The following is a 16,129-nucleotide window of genomic DNA, read 5'->3' as shown; positions in this document are numbered from 1 at the left end:
ACATAAACGTAGCAATATATATGTAGGAAAAACAATTATGGTCACAATGAAATTTCCCGCTATGTTTAGTTAGAGTCAGAAATAGAGAAAATCCCAGGGACATGTACCGACCAGCCCTAGCATGCGCTTTTGCCAGCTAGCCTCTATCCTAAAGTTTAACAAAATTAAGCTCTAATTTTCTCAAGTTAGCGAATATACAAGATAAACTTCCCTGACCAAAAATAATATTTTTCCCTTTCAAGGATTAGCACCATGGTCAAAGATGAAAATAATTGTTGATTATCACAATAAGCGCGATTACAAATAAACTGAATTAGCTTCCCCGCAACTAGATACCTAACCAATCGGGATGCAGCCTATGATGAAGGGGGATGATAAATGCTGGTAATTGCGATGGACTAAACCCAGATTACACTATCTTGCTTGGTTACCCCATAATTAAAATCTAAGAACCAGTACAGATCGGTAGCCAGTGTTTAAATTATCCACGTGATATTGTTCTTATTTTCTATGTTTCTTCTTATAATTTTTTTATTAAGTGCAAATAAATATTTAGTAAACTGTGTTAAAAGGGAGATCATTTGTGTAAAATAGTCCGACATTGATGTAATGATTATTGCGCATAGAAGTTTGATGACAGACTGTTCTATTTGTGACCCGGTGCCCCAAAGCAGGGAAAAAAGTGTGGGGTTATGTATATTTTATATACACGTTTACACCTTTGGTCACTTATATATCATTTCATAATCGTAAGCGTTACTGAGACAAGATGTCACTGAAATTCCGAGTTCATTCCTCAACGGAAGCAATATTGTTTTGTATTTACCATTGTCATCTTGTTACTAAATTGCAGTCCTTCCTTCCTCTTTTAGTATGGCTAAGCATGTGAACCTCATTTGTGACATATCATTTACGACGTGTCATGACGTGTCATGAGCGACATTTTTGGAAAATATCATTTTAATACAAGCTTCAATCCATTTCAATGCTTATTAATACTCTGGTATTTACATATGTTTAGGTTTTTGTTATAATTCTATTTCATATATTTAAGGGTATACATTTGGTGTAAAGCTGTTGATTGGCTGGAAACTTAAATTCAGTTTCTACTGAATATAGGACATTGTTAGGTAACCGGCATACCGACTTTAAAATACACAGTCATTCTCTTTGTGACCAACAAAGGATCATTTAAAGTTGAAATGTCTCAATTTCATTTTTCATTTGTTCTAAACTTCTGTTCTGTTGTGTTCTGTTCTCGTTGTACACAAATGGTTTAAACTGTGTAAAAACGTTTTCATTGCCGTCTGAACTAAGCTACAACTTACATGGTTAATATGCACAAACATGCAGTCGGAGTTTCTAGAGCTACAAAGACATGCCTGTGTATACAGACATTAAAATTAGACCATGGCCCGATAAAGTGCAGTAAAAAAAAATCAAAATATGAAAAAGTAATTGCGTGATATTTATAGTGTCGAGCCTTCTGATGCTGGTTTATAAATGACATTGAATTATAATAAAGTGGATCTGTGTACTTGTAAGTACACAAGTTGATAGTTATCAAAATGCTCAGATAAATGCAATAGTCCGCAATGTTAGATAATGTTTAGGACTGTTTAGATTTACATACATTTCTCTTGAGAGCTTTGATAGGAATTTATTGTGTGGATAGAATAACAATTAAGTAAGCATTTTCACATGTTGACATGTCGATAGTTTTGATAAAAATCCTATTCATGACAATATTTCTTTACATAAATGCATTTGAAAGTCACGGAAGGATTTGATTAATTTTATACATGTCCACGTCATTTACTTGATATGCCTCTTTTATTGTTACAGTTAAATTTAAAATGAAAAATAAAATCAAATAACTATTTTGTATATATGACATACATAAGTAAGTTAATTATATGTGGTAACTTTGGAGGTTTTTTTTACATTTATTTCAACTTGCACGTGAAGAGAAAGACAGTTATCAAAACGGGTTTGTCAACATATCATTTAATATATTGTTATTAAACCCACCCGTTTAGCTCAATAGGGAGAGAGCATATCTACAGATTTCAAGATCGTAAGTTCGATCGTCAGGCGAGGCATTTGTTCTCTATGGAACGCCTCAGCTGTCTTACATCGGGACATTTGATGTTGTCTTGTCAGAGCGTGATGTTCACTTGTCTAAGCAGAGTCTTATCATGCTAAAAAGTTCTGTTATTATGTCAAAGTGTGATGTTAACTTGTCGAAACGGTGTTTTATTATGTCAAACAGCTTTGCCATCATGTCAAAGGGTAATTTGAACTTGTCCAAATAGTGTCTTATTATGTTAACTAGCCATGTCTTCATGTCAAAGCAGTATCTTTGTCTGTATATTGTGTTATTATGTTAAAAAGCTATCTTATCTTTTTAAAATATCGCGTGATCTTGTGATCTTGTCTACAGAGCGTGTTATTATGTTAAAAAAATATGTTACCCTTTTAAGGTACATGTACCGATGCTAACATATCCTAATAGTGTCATAATGTAAACTAGGCATGTTATCGTGTCAACGTAAATTGTTAACTTGTCAAATCAGTGTCTTATTATGTTAAGTGCTATGTTATTATGTCAAAGGACCACGTGATCATGTCTACCGAGCGTGCTATTATGTTGGAAAGCTATGATATCTTGTCAAAGTGTTGTTTTAACTTGTCAAAACTGTGTCTTATTATGTCAATATGCTAAGTTATCATGTTGACTTGTCCAAACAGTATCTTATTACGTTAATTAGTTATCATGCCAAAGTGTTGTGTTAACTTGTCAAGACAGTATCATATTATGCAAAAAAATTACGTTATCTTGTTAAAGTATCAATGATCTTGTCTAGAGTTTTAACATAATAACACGCTCTGCAAACAAGATCACACAGTACTTTGACATATTAACATAGCTTTATGAAAAAATAAGACACTGTTTGGATAAGTTAACATCTCACTTTGACATGATAACATAGCTTTTTGACATAATAAGACACTGCTTTGACAGGTTAACATCATAGTTTGAGAAGACTGCATGACTAGTTAATATAATAAGACACTGTTTTGACAGATTAACTCCACACTCTGACATGATAACATGAAATGTCCCGACAAAAGACAGCTGCGGTGTCCCATAGTTCTCCTTGGCAATTTGATAAAAGACTTTGTGTTTAAACTCATTTGTCCTCCACCTCTGATCCATGTGGAGAAGTTATGTTATTAGTTTATAGAAGTTACTTGTGGAGAACAGGTTTGTACATAATCCAGGAACATTTATCAGATTAACTGCCTGTATAAACGTTGTAAACTGACCCCCATAGAATACTGACCACCCGGTCATTATTTTATATAGAATAATGACCCATTTTCTATAAAATACTGACACTCCTTATAAAATAATGACCCCTCCGATTTTATCTATAAAATATTGACCCCCACCTAACCTATTACTAACATACTCTTTATCAATTCAAGTCACTGTCGTATTTCTATTGCTTATATTTGTCGTTGTTGTTGCAGGCTGGTCTGGATCCATGCTGGTCGCAAACCCACTATGTTGGTTTTCTCATGGCGCGGCTCCTATACCTAAGTCGTTTTAAGGTTACTACAGAAATAGAGAGAACCGATATTTAGGCTGGAGGATAATTTGGTTTTGTTTACAAACAGTGTAATATCATCATTTATTAGTCATCTGAAATGATTCTGGTCATGTTTTCTTAATAGCAATTGAGATCATCCTTTAAAAATAAAGCAAAAGCCTCACCATACAAACTTAGGTGAGAGATTTGGCCTACGGAAAATGATTCAAACCACTTGTCACTTTCAGTGATTTTGCTTAAGTATTTGGTTGGAGTTGCCAAGTGGTTAAGGTCGTTGACTCCTTATCCAGCGGCCCGGGTTCGATTCCCGGGTGGGGACGCTGGAAATTATGAAACACATGTTTCCCACTCAACTAGAGTAGTTCCGGTAAGCAACCCAGCGTTACTGGATTGAAACCCAGGCATCCTCGCCGCCTGAAAACTAGACAATTCTGGCTATCTAAAAGAGGGCGTTAACTGAATATGAATAATATGGATATGCACAAATTTATAAAATAGAAAATAGGGGTCTTACCGTGATTTTTTTCACAAACAGCAATTAAATTAAGATTTTGTAACGGTGAAACTTGTGTTACGTCGGATGACGTTTAGGCTACTTCAGTGATGCACGCGATGCAAATATATGCTTCATAAACTAGAGTGGAATTTTCATAGCAAAAAGTCTGCATAAGTCGTTAGTAAATTGAATCGTTTTCCGTCGACCAAACCGTCCAGCGAAGCTCGTATGGTGCTACTCTAAGATCAAAAGGAGAGGTGTCCTTGTATATGAATACCAAATATCAGGACAATACGGTATCTTTACTTTTCGACCATTATTACGTCGACCGGCGTCAAAGAAGACTGGCAAGCCACCTTAATGCACTCTATTCTTTAAATTGCGGCGTCATAACAACGCATCTTAAAAACCAGCTATCCCGGTTGAGGCCGAATTACGCATCCTCTTTTAAATACTTACCACTTTTGTGAGCCTCAGTGGCGCAATGGTAGCGCTCTTGCTTATTCAAGCGGACAGATCTCCCCAAAGGGATACTTTTTCACCGTATCAAACCTTTGCCAATAGAAACAGATGACCTAATGGAAGGGGGATACATAAAGGAATCCTTTTGCAACTTTGAACCCATGTAACTTTCAAGGTACACGGTAGAACATACTTAGAACATAGATCACGAAACTCCTACTTTAAAAGGTGCATGACTTTTTGTTTAGAACATGTTTAGTTCTAAATCTTTTTGTTACTTATAAAAGTTTCATGCTTCAAGTATTTCAATAGGCTTAAGTTTTATTTTTCCAAGATTTTTCCAAGATTCTTTAACAGTACCTTTAATTTAGTACCGTTTACAGCCTCGTGACTTTGTGAGCGCATTATATGCAAGGTATAACGTATAATTATGTTACGCATACATGTAAATAATTATTAATTTACCTTCTGTACAATGTAGTGTAAGCATTCTGGAACTTATAATAATGGTGATTTTGTCCGAAATTTTAATGGAAACATCATTTTGTTATTGCATCCTACATGTTGTACTTATTTCGTAATAGCATGGGCTCGCGGGCTCATTACGAAAAAATGCTGTTGACGGTAAAATAGTTCATTTTCTGGAGTGCAAGATTGTAAAAAGGCAATTTTTACGTGGAAAAGCACAATGTCAATGGTTTATGCTACTCCTGAAAGTGATGTCAAATACCTTTAATCTTCATTATGTCACCTTTATATCACTCATATATACCTCCAAAATAGGCGAAACTGGTATGAGGTAGCCCAGTGGTTTTATTACCTATGACGTTCCTCGTCGTTAGAAATTATTTAATTTTCAGTATATTGTAGAAGAGACATCCTTCTTTGTATTTTGGGTATTTTTGTTATATTTCAATCGTTTTTAAGTAGAAAAAGTCAACCAATATATCAATATAAGGCATACATTATGCAAATCGGTTGTTGGGAAGTCCCACGTTTTATGACATGTGACGCCCATGACAAAAAGATGTTGTTCAAATTTCAGTATAATATTGAAATATAGGAATTTATGTTCTCTTGAGAAATAAATCTATGTTATTTTTCAGTAGGTACGCATGAGCTATAATTTCTGCTTCTGTTACTCTTATCCAGTCCATATAATATAACGTGCCTCGATTAATCTCTTTCACGCACGAGTGGTTCACGGGTTGGGTCGTTTTGATCAGTGTTATATTTCAAACCGGTTCATTCCTTCACAAATAACTAAGCAGGCAAGTCGACACTTCATGTATAAAAACATGTTCATCACATGTTTGAAGAGCTGGCGTTTTCCAGCAATGTTGCCACAGAGAGGAGGATGCAAGAAAAATGCAGATAAGTTTAGAACAAATTGTCTTTTTCCTTTACAGTGTATTTCATTAAATTAAAGAAGGGTGCAAGGCTGCAGTGGTTGGCCGCTGGGGCACATGAATGGATGTTTTCATGTGTTGTTTGTGTCCAACAGTCATTTGTTGTTTGCGGTATCAGGCACTGTGTTCTTTTCGAGGGAAATCCCCGTCTCTATTGAAAAGTAGAAGCAATCGTCATTATTTGTTTGTTGCCGTTTTGTTGGGACGTTGTGTTTTGGATATTGGGTGACAGTTTTACATGTCTCATGTCGAAGATTTGACACGTCGCAAAATTCTAATAATTTAGGATGAAAGCTCAAAGTTTACACTGCTTATACAGTCAAAACTAAACGACTATCCTCAACGAATAAATGAAATATCTTTGAACATTTCAAGACCGAAGGCCTCAATACGTGCATATTTTACAACAGCATTATCAACAACATTTTATTTGTTTCACTACTGCCTTAGATATACACTCTATTACAAATGAAATGCAAAAATTAAAAAACGATTGAAAATTGAGAATGAATGAACGCATCTTTCTATGGTTGTTGCTACTAGCAGTTGAATACTTATAAAGCGTAATAATTTATCATGCTGTCCATTATGGTCATGTTGCTGTCGTTGCAGATGGTTATAATACTAAGTATACTAGAACGGATTTAGTAGATTTATGTACAGAAAAGGTCGATGTTGGTGAACACGCCTAGTGGTCAAGACGATTCTTATGATGATATTGGAATGGACGATTTGGATGATGATCACAATGATTATCAATTTATTACTGACGTTGATATTACGTCTCTCAGAGGAGATACTGGTCCAACGCACTCGTACAGGAGAATTAATTTTGTTTGTTTGTTTGTTTGTTCAAAAATGCTTTTTTACGCTGTCCGTGTTGATCACGTGAGCTATATAAAATTTATATGATCCACAATTTTGGTATGCCTTTTAAAGGTGTGATACTGCGGTAGTATCTTAAAATTCAAGCTCACTTCCTAGGTTGGCCACTAGATCAGCATCTTAAGTTTGGCGTTCGACTGGCCTTCTCTTATTATTGGTGTTAAGGGCGTGCGCTTCTTAACCGTTAGAGGGGGCTTGGCCTACATGGTCGGCCGTTCAACCAAATTCCTCGAATTGACTGTATCTTATATTAAACAGGGATTACAACTCTTCGGCCAATTGGTCTTTGACCCGTCGAAAGTTGTTTATAAATGTGTACTTGTAAGTCAGTACATATTATATATTTTATATATTTGTGGATCACTTTGCTACAAACCTCTAACATTTGGGTATGTTGAAACAGACATCACCCCCCTGTTTATGTCCTTGAGTGCCGCTTAGTGGACGCATTGGTCAAGAGGGCTAAGACGCTTTCCCACGGAGGTGAAGGCCCCTGGTTCGGATCCTGGCTACTCCCATTGCGGTGTGTCCTTGGGCAAGGCACTTTATCACGTTTGCCACAGTCGACCCAGCTGTAAATGGGTACCAGCAAACTGCTGGGGGTAAGGTATAAATGGTTTTAACTGTTCTTAAAATAGGGTCGCTCAAAAGCTCTGCAAAACTTATGTTAAATTTTCACAAAGCGACGGTAAATAAAATTACCTTTACCTTTACGTTTTACCTTTTAGTGCAGTTGATTGCTTGGAGGGTTATCTATTGCGCGGCACAATGTGCCCGATCCTCACCTTTGCACCCGTGTCTGTTGCGTACAATGTATAACTAAACAAATTTATCAGTTTGTGGAATAGTATTCTCCAGTATTTTGTGCGTTGGATATCAACTTATCTTTTCAGTTTTGCAGGTCCGCATAGTGGTGTGGTCGCCATTTATTATTTATTCCTCTGTGAGTGTGTGTGTCCGTGTGTCCGTGCGTGCGTGCGTGCGTGTCTGTCTGTCTGTGTCCATATGTCCGTCTGTCACAAAAATTTGTCCGCACTCTAAGATGAACATTTCACATCCGATCTTCACCAAATTTGACGAAAATGTGTTTGATCATAATATCTCGGCCAAGTTCGTTAACTTGCCAAATCGGCTCAGGCACTTCGGAATGAAGGCCCTTGAAACTTGTTTTTATAATCAAAGCACTGAAAGTCTGATAAGGCTGTCGCGTTATAATCAAAGCACTGAAAGTCTGCTAAGGCAGTTGTGGGATATGCGCCTTTTTCAAAAGCAGCTCTAGTTTAAGAAATATAACATCGTGGTTATTTACTAATTGTTCTAATTTTATAATTTTGATGGTATCCTCATGATGATGATGACGTTGATGATGACGTCGGGCTAGTAATCATACCTTTGAACGCAAAATTAAAATATTGTGATGATGATGATGGTGGTGGCGATTATGATGATGATGATTAGACTATGCATTTTACTGTACATCGGGTAATAATTACAGCAGTACTATGTTGACCTTCCGAAACTGGAAATGGTTTTAAATTAATCATACATTAAGTATTAGATTGCGTCACATTTTATTCATTATACAGCAGTACAATCTATTGTTAACAGTTTTGTTTTATTTTAAGCAGGTATTGAAAGTAAATTTCTTTTGGGCGATGGGTAAAGAAAACAGGCATGTGGACAACAGAAATTTATGCTGGTGTTGGGTAAAGTAGTTAAAATATGTTATTTGGTAGCATTACCTGAAGGTAAGTAGTCAGGTAAAAGCTACATGTTATTAAACCGTTGTCTGCGGTCCATTTTGTTCTGCCATCTAAATCGGTTTATGACCACATTATTTATGTTAACGCTTTTTATCAAAAACTATTTTGATGTGGATGTCGTAGAAGCGAAAGATAAAAAGTCGATGTTATTGAAAAGTTGTATTTGGTCCGTGTTCTACCGTATATGATACAGACTATACATTGGTTTATGTCTGTAATATCTATGTTTACGCTTGTAATTAAATTGTTTTACTGTGGCTTTTGTTAAATAAAAATTTCTAAGGAGGTTAATTTGATCGAACTGATTTGAACGGCATATGTCATATAAATTTTGCTTTCGAATTACGACTTTGACTGTGTTTTCAGTGCTAGATGGTGCCTGCGCATGCATGTATTATGTAAGAAAATATTCCGTATTACACTGCCAGTGGCTTAGTCGTACAGGAATTGCAGTAACACTGATTCTTGAATATTGCAATAGTATGGTATCTTAATGCCGCCATCTATTTAATAATTTCGTCCACACTGCCAAATCCAGGGCTGTGCGCTTTGTGACTTTATCGTAATCACGAAATCATTTATCAATAATCAACATCTGTATAGTATTTCTATTATTTAGTTATTTGATTCCGAGGGGGTTAACCCAACATAATAGATAATAATTTTGATACTATATTTACTTTTATTTAGTTGCTTGTGTATGCAGCTTCTATATCCTCTTGTCACAGGCGTTGTGCTGTCGATATATGTCATTATACCGGAACCAAGGAAGAAGCACTGTCGAGTCAAACAATACACTAGGAATAGAAGCGCAGCCTGAGAGCACTGTCGAACCATGTGGTGGTTTACATGAGACTTTGCTAATTCTAAATATAAACTCGGAGTGGCAGGGTGGCATGACCTCGGTAGAGTTCTTTCACCTTAGACTGGTGAAAGTAAATGGAAACTTTGCTAGCAGGGTAAGCAAAACACTATTAAGTAAATTTTTTGATCTATTCAAATATAAGTAATTACATACTTGAATAATGGCTGAATTATAAAGTGCGCGTCTCATAAAGATTACCACCTGACCTATTTCGGGTTAGATCCAACAAATTATCAGGGAAAAAGTAACTGCTGCATATTGTTGATCAGATAAAATCAAGAGAAATAATGGCCAAATAGAGTTGAATATAGCTTATATTGCCATCTTTGAAAGTAAATTATCCGGAAAATCTGGTATTATTAAAGAAACGAATGCTTGCATGTGGCTATTCAGTAATTAGATACAATATTCAATGTACCATTTTATGGATGAATTTTATTTCATAAAATATTTGGTGGCCCTCAACACACTTTGTGCATTTCGGTATGGCATATTGTATACACAATCACCAGTATAATTTAGGCAATCAGAGCAAAATCCATTATCATGATGTTGAGAATTCGTTGAGCATCTTGGCCTCGGAATTTCGGCAGCTGGATTTGCTAGCAGAATTTGCAATTTTGTTTCATTCTCCTTCCATTGTCTAGTACATGTGTACTTATCATAAATTTAGAGCTTCAGCATCATAGCGTTGCCTATTTTGTTTCTATGCAATTTGGCTAGAAATCTATCATTTCATGCTTCATTTCATGATACTTCTATCTCATACAATATGCCATGATATTTCATTAATTTTCTGTAATTATATTATAATAATAAAAGTCACGGCCTTATCCCATTCGATCAGCATTTGTTATTTATTGTCAATAGTCAGAAGCGACAGACTGCTCTTACTGATATATGGTTAAAATCTAGGTCAGTTCTCGTCATGGTTAAAAACAACATGTCTCTCAGAGTGCGGGCGAGTCTGTCGCTTCTTATTTTCATGTCCTACAGATAAAATAAAGTCATTCCCCTGGAGGTTTGGGTGATTTTTGTTACTTTTCAAGAGGTTTTAAGTAACACGTATTGAGCAATTATTATACCCCTTTATAACAGTCAAAGCCATTGCACAATATGTTAACCAAGTTTCTGTTACGATACCCGTCACGACTTATATATAAAGTTGTAATGTGATTTTAAAGAAACCAGGGAAGCCAGGACCACTTCCTAGAAAAAAAAAAACAAAACAAGGGCTGCAGTCGAATGACAGCCATATCTCCCTCCTATGCCATTTGAAAAAAGGGCCATAACTCCAGAACGGGTTAAGCAAATCCAAGATGTATTTCTTCCTCCACAACTAAGCATTAATAGTAGTAATCCCTGAAAATTTGAATCAATTCCGTCCAATAATGAATGAGGAGTTGCGGTCACAAAAATGTTGCACGGACGCATGCACGGACGGGTGCCATTACCATATATTTTCCTCCGATGCCTATCGGTGGGGGATAATTATATTGTAAGTGTACCTTAGATGGGTTAGGGTTAGGGTTTGGGTTAGGGGGCGTTATTCTATAGGGGTCACAATTCTATGCGAGGGTCACTTTTCTACGTGTGCGGGAGTCATTATTATATATTAATATTATGACCGGGGAGCGGGGAGTCACTATTCTATATAGAATAATGACCGGGGTGGGGTCATTATTCTATGGGGATCAGTTTACAATGTTACACCGGCCGTTGCATAACTTAAAAACGGCGTTAAACAGTGTAAGGTTATCAGGCATGTATGTTTCATCTAATGTATTCAAGTGTTTGACAGTTTAACTGACTTGTAACATTTGTAAATTTAACAATCTGATACTTTTATCTAAACGATATTCGCTCTTATCTATTTACTATGAACTGAAGGTAAAACCCGAGCATGGGTCCTTATGCTCAACAGTCTGAAGTCATTAATTATCGTATTTAAAGATATTTTATATATTTTTATATCTTTACTTAAAATGCTAAATAAAAATATGACATGTAGTAACAAAACACTTTTTAAAAAATCTTCCAGTTGTTTAGTGTTTACACTATGTTTAGCTATATATGTACTATATTTTTGTATTAAACCTAATGCATAGTAATGTTGATATAAATAAACTTGTTAATTTTATGTTTACATAATCTATGTATAGTACTTGTTAAAATTTTCAAATGCAAAATTTGGGTCAGGTGTACCTTTAAGTAATATGTAATGGCAAGCATTGCATTTCGTGTAGGAAACTTTTCCAGGCTCATTGATTTCAAAACCGAATCTGTCCAAAAGTGCTCATTCATGCTCTGTAAATATGAACTAGTTATTAGACAGCACGTTAATTCTCTGAATAATTTGATTTCGCTTCATACTTCAGATAAGGGTTTCAGTGTAGTTAAGCAAACGCGTGTTTTATGGTTTATAGATACATCTGTATGGGGTTCAAGGTTTAGGTTTTTTGATATTTCCGTATGTGTACCAGTAAATGAAATAACGACACAATTAAAATAGTGCTATGCATTATTTTAGGCAACCCCGATATAGTCAATAATATGAAATAAGGCACTGCCTCAATCGGGGATCGATCCGACTTTAACTCCCATAAAATTTGAAAAGAACTGTCTAATGGCAGCACGGAAGAACGATAGTAAATATCTCATTGGGTATATCGCATGTTACGGAAGAGGGATCGATTCCGTATCATTTTAAATGTAGAGTTTGGACTAAAGACAACAATGGCCATATTTGTACTGATGTGCAAGACGCTGCGGTTCGGACAAGTTATATGGACGCTTATTAAGCACAAGGAAAAAGTGTATTCTTCCGAAGTAAAACGCTCTGTTAATTTGATAGTATATATCTCATTCGGTATATCGCTTGTTACCGTAGAGGGATCGATTCCCTATAACGTAATACTTAGGAATGTTTTGCATAGAGCGAGTTTCCAAATACAGACCACCGAATTATCATTAGTCTAGAAATAAGATATCTGTAAATATACAATATGATGTGAGAATAATTTTGTAGGAGTTGCATACTTTGCATAAGGATTATGACTAACACAATCTCCTAATGATCCGTTAATTTAGTTAAAAGCCCCACACCTCTCCGTTTATAACCAGGGTAAAACTCCTATGTTCTGCTGTTCTGCTTACAGTAAAATAGACAAGGTTAGCCGTTTGCAAAAGCTATTCAGTGGCCCCTTTGTTATGCTGATTGTTAAATATAACTGACGCTGAAAGATCTGTGAAGCACATAACAATAATATAATGATTTATCATCTAGCAGTTACACAAAATGGAAGCAACTCTAATTTAGAAAGAGTCTCTTTGGGTTTATAGTGCAATAGCTGGTCCTCAGCTTGCCAATGTATTTGCAATTGCTCGCACAGAAAACAAGGTAAAAAGTCTCTATGGGATTCGATGGCTTCGGTCTTTTTCGTTTTATTTAAAGAAAAATCCTATCGTAATACCGACCCGTCATAAGGCAACTTATAGTAAACTATGCCGAAATGTAATGTAATAATACAATTCTGATTCGAACTGTTCACAATGACTTGCATTTTAATTACAGATACTAGTGAATTATGGAAGTTTCTGGAAACAGAGAGGGAGAGAGGAATTTCTTTTCACCCTTTTCTCGTAGTTTTGATGACGGAGATCAGTTCAGCAGGCACTGTCTGCCATGCGAACGGGATAGATGTCGGGTACCAGCCTATGGCTATTGTCATGAGTGTGCCGAGCATCTTTGCGAGGAATGTCTTAAAAGCCACAGGAAACCAGCCCCTTGCAGGAACCATACCATCACCAAACCTCAAGATCCGCTATTTACATCAAAGGACATGTCAGAAAAGTGTGATCAACACATTGGTAAAGTTATAGAGTACTTCTGTCAAATGCACAAAAGCCTAGGCTGCAGTACTTGTATGGCGAAGAATCACAGAATATGCAAGAAAGATTTTATTCCAGGAGTTTCCAAGAATTACATAACAAGTCCCGAATACGAAAGTCTTTTAATGTCCTTAGAGAAAATACTTGAAGATTTTAAAGGATTTACAGAATCCGCAAAAATGAACAAGACGCTAATTCAAGAAAATCAAGACAAGGTTAAAGCAGATATCCATATGTTCAGAGAGAAAATAAACCTCACACTAGACAGATGGGAGGGCCTAGTTTCCGATGAAATTGAACACCTCTTTTCTAAAGAGAACCAGGTGACAGAATCATTACTGAACCAATGCAAGAAAACTACACGAATTATTGAATGTCAACTAGATGACTTAAAGAAACTACAGTCCGGAAATAAAAGCGACAAGATGTACATATATGCCAAGAGATGTAAAGAATCAATAAAAGAACACCTAAGACATGTTAAAACACTGCAACAAAACGCTCATGTAGACATCTGGACATTTCGACCAAATGCGGCTATCAACTCGCTACTGGAAACAGGGACAAGTCTAGGAACGCTCGTGATAGCAGATGAAGAGGCGCAAACAAACATTGCTGCTGACTTTCAGAATGAAAGACAAAACCATATGATATATCAAACGAATTCAATTCAATTGTCTGATTCAGTTGACGGTTATACATCAGTTAAAAATGTTTCTGGAGTGTAACTGGTGCTGTCAGTTTGGGGAGAGATATTTGATGTTTTTGAATATGATCATTCAGACTTCAAAATTAAGGACATTAAGGACAAGACTGTGATTTCAGACATGGAACATTCTCAGCCATAGGATGTGACGTTGTTAAAGGGGTAAAATGACCTCAAGGGAAGGGGTGCGACCAGGACTATTTATTACAATAAGGCTGTTGTTATTATTATTGTCGTTATTAGTATCGTCATAATGACTATTATTATAATTATTATGTACAACGCCATTGATACCGCCTCGGTGACCTAGTGGTAGAGCGTCCGCTTTGAGTGCGAGAGGTCGTGGGTTCGATCCCCGGCCGCGTCATACCATAGACGTAAAAAATGCTAATAGTAGCTTCCTCGCTTGGCGCTCAGCATTCAGAGGGTAGTGCTAGGACTGGTCAGCCGGGTGTCAGTATAATGTGACTGGGTGGGGTATCATGTCAGGTGTCTACGGCGTGATATTTCAGTGAGGCAGCATTATAAAGTTGGGCATTGTGCTCACTGCTACAAGTAGACACCGTCGTTTATATGACTGAAAAATTGTTGAAAAAGACGTTAAACCCGAACGCACGCACGCACGCACACACGCACACACACACAACGCCATTGAATATATCATTGTATTAAAATAGGCGTTTAATCAAATTATTCAGTTTCAGTTTCAGTTTTGTTATCAGGTAAGTATCTTACAGTTCCTAACAAAAACCAGGATTCAAATTGTTCCATTTGACAACAGTTAACTGCAGTGAAACAAACAGTGTTATGGGTAATCTTTAAGTGAACGAAACTTTATAGGTTGGATAATAGTGGAAGTAAGAGAAACTTGAACGGAGATTTAAGCAGACTTGGAAAAGACGAGTCAATGACTCTATATTCTGTTACTCTTCGTAGGGAACGCAGAAACTGTAAATAGGCAACGTATTGAAGTGTAACTATATAAACATGTATTGTGTAAAAAGATTGCAATTTTTATCTATAGTTAAAACTGCTCCTGTAAATAGATTGTTTTCAACAAAAGAATTAATGTATGTATGTTTTGTTAGTTGTTATAGGTAATAAGATGATTAGAGGGCTACAAATGCCAGTGGGTTAACCCAGTAAGGTTTGTTTGTTTTGGGTTTAACTTCGTTTTTCAACAGTATTTCAGTTATGTAACGGCGGGTAGTTAACCTAACCAGTGTTTCTGGAGTCTGTACCAGTACAAACCTGTTCTCCGCAAGAAACTGCCAACTTCCCCACATGAAACAGAGTTGGAGGACGAATGATTTCAGACACGATGTCTTTTATATCAAATCGTCACGGAAAACATACGCCTCGCCCAGGGTTCGAACTCACGACCCCGCGATCCGTAGACCTGCGCTCTCCCTATTGAGTTCAGCGGACGGGCTTAACCCAGTAAGTAGAACACAACAAAAACCTTAATGTTATTTGTTGTGTTAGTTGTTATACCTACGAGCCATGCCATGAGAAAACCAACACAATGTGTTTGCGACCAGCATGGATCCAGACCAGTCTGGGCTTCCGAGCAGTTTGGTTAGAGTCCATGTTGTTCGCTTTCAAAGCCTATTGCAATTAGAGAAACCGTTAGCGAACAGCATGGATCCTGACCAGACCGCGCGGATGCCCAGACTGGTCTGGATCCATGCTGGTCGCAAAGCCAACAGACGGGAATCTTTCATAGTATTTGAACAGGAAATACTTTTATTGCGATATTGCTATATAGAGGGCTTTACACTCGGCTCGTTCCTTAGCAACGGAAGTAAAATTTCGCGCATGCGCACTCCACGTAGGACAAAAAGTAACGACCGCTGAATGTGAAGTTTGTTAAAGTTACATCACATTCGTTATAATACAGACAGACATTGACCAATTTGATTGAAATAAATACTTGTGCTGGACAAACAAAAATATAATTATGTAGCCCTAATCACTGCCTTGCTTTGACTAATGCACATTATAACTGATACTAAGGGATTCATAATGTACAGGT

General features: G+C 36.6%; 1 protein-coding gene across 1 annotated transcript; it reads left to right on the top strand.

Moving 5' to 3' along the window:
* Positions 1-1,522: 1,522 nt before the first annotated feature.
* Positions 1,523-15,659, top strand: LOC123534772 (transcription intermediary factor 1-alpha-like). Its single transcript, XM_045317195.2, has 2 exons — positions 1,523-1,687; positions 13,072-15,659. Exon 2 carries the CDS (start codon positions 13,085-13,087, stop codon positions 14,114-14,116), a length of 1,032 nt encoding a protein of 343 aa, XP_045173130.2. The 5' UTR covers positions 1,523-1,687; positions 13,072-13,084; the 3' UTR covers positions 14,117-15,659.
* Positions 15,660-16,129: the final 470 nt, after the last annotated feature.

The sequence above is a fragment of the Mercenaria mercenaria genome, chromosome 12 (genome assembly GCF_021730395.1).
Source record: "Mercenaria mercenaria strain notata chromosome 12, MADL_Memer_1, whole genome shotgun sequence".
Classification (NCBI taxonomy): domain Eukaryota; kingdom Metazoa; phylum Mollusca; class Bivalvia; order Venerida; family Veneridae; genus Mercenaria; species Mercenaria mercenaria.
The sequence above is the reverse complement of the archived record's forward strand: the minus strand, read 5'-3'. Positions and strand labels throughout refer to the sequence as shown.